This window comes from Alligator mississippiensis, chromosome 2 (genome assembly GCF_030867095.1).
Source record: "Alligator mississippiensis isolate rAllMis1 chromosome 2, rAllMis1, whole genome shotgun sequence".
In the NCBI taxonomy this organism is placed as follows: Eukaryota; Metazoa; Chordata; order Crocodylia; family Alligatoridae; genus Alligator; species Alligator mississippiensis.
In genome coordinates, this window is record NC_081825.1 from 97,611,314 (window position 1) to 97,618,707 (window position 7,394).

General features: G+C 37.0%; 1 protein-coding gene across 9 annotated transcripts in view; it reads left to right on the top strand.

Moving 5' to 3' along the window:
- Positions 1-7,394, top strand: part of LRBA (LPS responsive beige-like anchor protein) — a 611,727-nt gene that overhangs the window by 268,475 nt on the left and 335,858 nt on the right. For all 9 annotated transcript variants that reach the window (XM_019481504.2, XM_019481508.2, XM_019481505.2 and 6 more), the window contains exon 37: positions 7,309-7,394. This exon is cut by the window's right edge and continues 81 nt beyond it. In XM_019481504.2, coding sequence (XP_019337049.1) covers positions 7,309-7,394 — 86 coding nt within the window. The remainder of the gene's footprint in view (positions 1-7,308) is intronic.

A 7,394-nucleotide genomic window follows, 5' to 3' on the forward strand; every position in this document is an offset into this window, starting at 1 on the left:
TTTAACATGTGCAGGAGTCAATAAGGAAGATCCCTCTGTAAAAGACAACCTGAAGGCAAGTGCAGAGAGAGAGATGGACCAACTATAGAGCAAGGGGCATTCAGGCCTGAGGGTGAATTATGCCAGGGTGGAAATGAAAGCCCATATAAATAAGAGTGAATTTGTGGAAGACTTTGAAGATGAGAATAAGGAGCTTGAATTTTATTTGGGGTGCCAATGAAAGGACGTGGAACAGGACTGAACACATTCCGAGCATTGGAAGAACAGTGTTTTAACAAGAGAATTCTGAGAGGAATGATGCAGTAAGATCTATGTAGGCACAAGCCTGATCTTTGTATGCCCCCTGAAAGAACTACTGCCCTACAAATAATAATGAGGTAGACCAGACCAAAGGATCTGATTTTGCAGTAGTAGAAATTAAAATGGGAATGGAGATGTTACAGAGAGGAGGGGGGAAGGAAGGGAAATGTAATCTAATTTGTAACTGGTCACTACTAGCTACAACCACTACAGTCGTATGTTTTCTCTTGCTCAGAGCTGAGCCACTCATTTTAATATCTGCTTCAACTCTTCTTGGTTTTGATGACTTTATTTACCCTATTAAGTTCTGCTGGCATGCAGCATGTAACTTCCATTAAGGTTCTGCACTTACCCAGTTTGTTGCTGAGTTTACTAACATGTAATATTGTGCCGCTTACCCAAGGCTGTAGGGAAAGCAATTGCTTTTAATCAGGGCTGAACCAGAAATCTCTTGAGAATTCCAGCCATTTCTTTTCATTGCTAGCCCTAATGGCTGCCTGTGTTAGGGTTTTTCTAGTCTTGCTCATCTTTTTACTAATATGCATCTGGCCTGTTCTTTCCGTCTCTGAGAATTTTGTCATGAATAGACTGCATTTTTTTTGGTCTTAAGATTCATTTTTCATATTAAAAGCATGCTTTATATATATTTCTTAGAGAAGTGCTTGACTGTGAAATTATAAGGGTCTTCTGGAACAAATTTATAACAAGAGACAGTTAATTTAGATGCAGATTTTTTTCTTAATCTCCAAATCAGTATAAAGGATGGATAAATGAGGTTTGGAAACTGTAGGTTGTGCAGACAAGAAGCCATCACATTGTATTCAGTCCATTAAAACAAGAAGAAATAGAAGAGATACTTTGATAAGTGTTCTGCCTGTGTTAACCTTGATGGCTATTATCGGGGGGATGATGCTATATCTATTTCATTGGCTTAGGCTTTTTTCATGCTGAGAGAAATCAATACTTTGAGTCGTTGTATGACAGAGGCATCACTTCAGAATTGAAGGTGGCTGTCAGACATTGTCATTGGTTGACTTTTGTTCGCTATTGAGGTTTTAAGCTTTCATTTTTCTAAGTCTTATTCAGGAGTCTTTGTAAGATTTCCCTGGGTAGCATTTTTTTTAGTCCAGACTTTAAACCTGAGGTCAGGGGTCAAGTGCAAAGATCCTTGAAAGTGGAAGATTGAGGAGTTCCTTCATTTACTAAAATGTCCTTATTTGAAGGAAATTTGCATTAGCAGCACGAGACTCCGTTGTCTCCTGGATGACTTTTCCTCTTAAATGACACCCTCTGGGACAGGCTGTTCATGATACCAGTAATTTTGAGTCAAATTAAGCAAAGGGACTGGCATACTTCAAAATGCTTAGTGAAAGCTCTGTGGAAATTTGAAGTTCAGACAATAGACTGAAAAAATCGTATTTAAAAAAAAATCCTATCTGCTATCAAATGCTATTAAACTCAGAAGTAGTTTGTGAAATATTATACATCATTTTAGAAATTGTAGTGGTTCATATGTTAATGTGTACACAAAATGTTTTACTTTCAGCTCTGTTTTGCATATTTTTCTATAAACTGAGCCTGAGGTTATCTTATTAAAATATCAGAAAATCTCATTCTCCACTGAAGTAGGGGCAGGCAGGGAAGCTGGACAGATTCACCGTGACAGTTGTTGGCAACGATCTTTCTGCAAGCAGAATAAACTTCTTGTTTCTCCATTTTCTCCCCTCATATGACTTTGCTTCATTATGGGTATGGTTCTGAAATCCTCTCCTCAGCATCTCTGCGGTCTTCTTACATTGGGCCTTTTCCTAAACCTACCACTCAAAACAAAGTACTGTTTGAAGCGTGGAAATGGAAAGCCCTGATTCAGTTGCATAGTTACATGTTTGTCATCTTGCCTATGATCACATCAGAACTCTGTGGGGCACATATTGCACACATTAGTATGTCATCCATTAGAACCAAGGAAGTAGATATCTAATGAATTTTATCATTTTTACTTTTTTAAAAGAAACTTTACAACCAGTCTGACTTTGAACATTTTCATCCTGAATTATAAAGTTAGATTTTTCTTTTCAGAAAAAAAATTAAGCATAATAGATAATTTGAGTATGACCATATTTATCCAAAATCAATGTGACTTTGGAGTTAAGACAACCTTAAATAATTGGATTCTAAACATGGAAAATTTATAAATATGCTATCATTTTCCATGTTTAGAATATATTTTTGAATATATATATCTTAAATGCATCCCCTCACTGCTACAGTAGGGCAAGCAGCAGCAGAGGAGCTGGTGCCTGGGGAATCAAGTGTGGCGTTACCCTTGCCACCCACTGCAGTGCCTGTACCCCCTGCTGCCTTCCCCCTTGCTGCCTGCCACCCCTTGCACTCCTCCCGCTTGCCCCTCCCCATAACTTGCCCCTCTTCCCCCGCCCACCTCTTCCCCTGCTGCCACCACCACTTAAGTTATGGCTGGACTGGGGCTGGAGGCAGCACATGCTCTGTGCTTTCTGCCAGAGCTACAGGGGAAAAGTAAGCAGGGGTGGTAGGGAACAAATATTGGGAGCAGAGGCTAAGAGAGACAGGTAGCAGGGGGTCAGATTTGGAGTTGCAGCCACAGCTGCTTCTCCCTGCTCTGACCCCCTGCTTGTATGTGAATCTAAGATGAGAGGCTTTCCTGTATGTTAAATGGGGGAAGAATCTTGTCTTGGATTCAAGTAAATATGGTATTCATGACTTCTGAAATAGCTGCTTTTTCAAGTAGCATATTTGTTGGTCAACCACTGATTGGGCAATTGAATTTTGGCTGTTGATGCTTGGCTTTTTTTAAAATAGTAAATCTTTAAAATAGTCACATGGCTTTGTGTGGCAATGTTGCCTACCCCTGTTCTCATTGTCTATTGACAATTATCCTAGATGGTTCTTGTCCCTGACAGAGAAATTCTTTATTTTCTAGTTGCAGGTTGAACAGATGTATGAGGTGAGGCATTTAGTACCTCTCCTATCATCCTTCAGAATGGCAATTTCATTGGGTCTCAAATGGCATGTCATACTTGAGAATATGTGATTTAGTCCAGTCCTAAAGTTCAACAGGAAAATAGGGTTACTTGCTTTTCCAGTCTGTTTAAACTCTTTAAAAAATGTTTTCTGCAGTACTTTGCATAGGATAATATGAAGTTGAAAATCTAGGGAAGCTCATTTACTGCAAAGCTTGTGAATCAACAAATAATAGTTTTTGAGGGAATGTGCACCTGGGAGGTACATTGCTTTTAATTTATACTACTGTCTTAGTCTGGGTTTGCACCAAAGGAACCATTTTCTGGCCAGTTTCTAAGATTTAAATAGGCTAGATTATAGCTGCCACACTGAATATCAGTTATCTACTCTTTGTTAGGATGAGAGATGATTTACTAATTCTTCCAGTTTTTTTAATCTGACTGAGAACAGGAATTAAGTACTGTCAACCTTAGTGAAAATCAGTGGAAAATAAAACTAAGTTGTAGAGGCTTAACAGACTTGCTGAAACAAATTGCAACAGGGAAAAAAGACTACCTGGTAGAAGAGTAGACAATTTAGAATAGTTATATTGGCAAGGAACAAAAACTCTGTCTAAAGCAAAAGGGAAATTACTGCCATCTTTACAGTTATTCTGTAAGTGAAGGATAGAGAATAAGTAAAGGTATAAAAGCAAACCAAGATTTTTTAGATAAAAGGAAAACCATAGTTTTAGCATTGAAATTAACCATCTATCTTAAAATGATTTTATTCAATAAAGAACAGATTCAATATCAGTCATGTTTATTTTAATCAGTTTTGCATTAAGTAGTGTACAAGTTAACTGTAAGGGAAGACATCCAAGAAGACTCAGGCTAACATCAAGCTGAATTTAGGGAAGATAAGATACCTAATACTTTGCTATGTTTTACCCTTTTCTGCTTATTTGACCTCATTCCCTCTTTCCACTTAGGTTTCAAATGTGAAATTTGTTACTTTTGGGGCACCTGCTAGGACTCTTTTTGGATGATTTTAAAGGACTCTATGGTAAATGATTTAGCATATACAACTCGAGAGAAATATTTCTGCATTTGGAACTTAGCCCAAATCAGGACTAAAATTTTGAAGTGTTGAACTGTTTAAAGGGTGTAACTGCATCTGAGGCTGTTCCAAACTCTGATATAGACATGCCAATAGCCTCTCTTTGGCCAGAGTACTCCCAGGGTTTGAAAATATATCTTGTATCTGCAACTGTGGTTCTGGCTGCTATCCCAGGACTATGTGGCAGAACAAAGGCCTTTTTCTCTTTAAGACCATCTCTCCCACTTTCCTTATTTCCCCCTTGCTGACATTTCTAAAACTGAAGTAATCTAGAAAAACACTAGACTGTTCAGACCAATCTGGTAGTTGATGGCCTGACAACCCGCTAATCTGGTGAAATATTTCAGATGTTAGCAACTACACATGAGCAGGTGCCAAACATCTAAGAGAACTCCAGCAGCTTCAAGGTCTTACTGACATAATGTAAACTGTTAATGAACTTGTTACACTTAAGATCCCTGCCTAGAGTAATGTCATAATTGTGGTGTTGCTGTATATTAAAGCCTATCAATTTCAAGCAGGATTTAGGGGGATTGCAAGCTCATTCATTTTAAAGCTCTATCAGGCTGTTCTGCTGAACAGTAAACTCCTTGCTAGTTTTAATCTTGTGACAGTTTAAAGCCATTTTCTTTTAAGTACATGCAAGTTGTCAGGAGGAGGGAAATGCCTGTGGGCGCTCTCTTCATATGAAAGTCATGTCTCCACACCAAATTCATTGTTGGTATTTAATAAAGAATGCATTCAAAATGGCATCATAAAGACTTTTTTTAAGGAGGTACAAGTTCATTATATCTTTTACAAAACATTCTAGTTTGATTTCCATTTTATCATGTTTTAAGGTCAAATGTGACCTTAATGTTCTATAAAGAGACAGAGATTGATAATGGGGAAGGAATAACCCTCTAATGTGATTTATATCTATGGATTTTATGTCAGATATGAAAAGTTGCTGTTCAAATTGTAAAGGAGGATCCATTAAAGAGCACTTTAAAACATTTTACTACTTAGCTTACCTTGGACACTTGTTTTTAGAATTCTGCCCTTTCAAGCAACTTAAAAATAACAGCTTATCAAACATTTACAAAGTGCTGGTGAAGAGAATTCAAAATTGTCATGGGTGCAACATAGGTTAATGTATTGGAGAAGACAGCTATATTTAAAAAGAGCTATAAAAATCTTGTGTAGTGTTTGTCATGACTTAGCCATCTTATTTTTTTGATGGGGAGGGGATGGTGGAATGCTAGGTTTAGGAGTACAAAAGGCAATTCCTGATAATGTTTCATTGAACTGCAAAGTCTGCTGCCTGTGCTTCACGCTTTCTGGATTTCTGTTCATCAGGTGAGCATTGTTCTGAGAGCTGTAACGGGGATATTCAAAATATATCAGGGAAAATTTACATGGAAATTTGTAATCCGTATATCTTATTGTTAAAACTGAAAGGTGTTTCCATTTTCTTTTCTTTTTTTTTCCATTAGTTCATTTTGACAGTGAAAATGTCTGAAAAACTATGTTGAATTTGTTACTCACGGGCTTTTCCCCATACTTTTTAATCCTATTCATACTTGTTGCAATTAAGGCAATTGACTGATAAAATTAATCCTTTGTAGGTATCATAGTGCAAAGTTCCATCAAATGCTTTCTGTCAGGAAAGTTGTGATCGCTTAGCAAGTACCTAAACTTAGAAGAATTGTGCTAACATCTTCATTGGCTGTTCTTCACAAGGAAAAGGCATTTTCTTTCTTTCTTTTTCTTTTCCAGACATTTGTATCCATTCTGCTAACTAGATCATAACATAATCCAATCATTGACAAAGGCTGAAGTGCTTTGTCTGACATACACTATCTGTAGAATTGCCAGGTGAAAACTGAGATTAGAAACGGGAAGTGTTGAGGTGGGGAGAAGCTTTCATTGCCTCTATCCATAATTATATCTGATCTGTATTTTAATTGGCTTCAGGCTCCAGGACTGTAAATTGGTACTTTTCAAGAGTGCTAAATTATCAATAACTTTTTTAAACGAAGAACAAAAGTAGCAGCAAGAACAAAAAAAATATTGTAGCAAAGAATCTCTCACCCTTTCATTTTTTGTGATTTAGTTCTTATTAATGGTTAGATTTGACTACTGTGAAAAATGCAATATTTTTATGCAACTGATAAGGTACAGAAAGAAGAAAGGTTAGCTTTGCCATAACAGCCTGCTATTGTAACACAACCATAAACTAGAATAACCATATCTACAGGTGAAAAGCGGCCTCAGTCTTTACATCTAGATAGTCTTTTGCAGCTGACATTTTGGGAAGGACGTTTCATGTAGTTAACAACCTTAAATAGCTAACAACCTATTTAGTGTTCTTTATTTGTGAGGCTTTACTTTAAAGACGTGAATAACAGTTAAGTGTCAATATGGGCTTGTGTGCTGAAAATATGAAACTCTTTCTTCTTAGGTTTTATAGTTTCAGATTGATACAGATAGCAGTTAAATGGCCATTGAATTTGGGAGGCTTTGGGCATTTAACTGGTATATAATTCCTTTTGTAAATCTGTCCTTGTGTGTTATAATCACAGTCTTTTATTCTTCGAGTGTGATGGAATTGGTTGTGCCAAAATGTTTAATTTTGCTATCACATTAGTAATGTTTAAAAAAATAGCTTGGGGGAGTACGTTGTAATGGTTAATGCAAATGGTTGGCCCAGGTTTTATAGTTGGCTTAGCTGTAGAGTTACTGTACCTGTGGACAATTGCTCAATACCTCAGTTTGCACATCTGTAAAGTGGGGATAATTCTTACCTCAAAGGTATTTGCAAGACAAACTCATTTTTTGAAAAGTGCTTTAAGGAGCTCTGTTGGATGGTGTTTGTAAATGTGTAAGATAGTAAAAAAAAAAAAATTAAAAAAAAATTTTTTTTTTTAGTCACTGTGCGCCCAGTATTCTGCCGATAAACGAGAAGAAGAAAAAATGTGTGATCATTTGATTAGAGCAGCCAAGTACCGGGACCA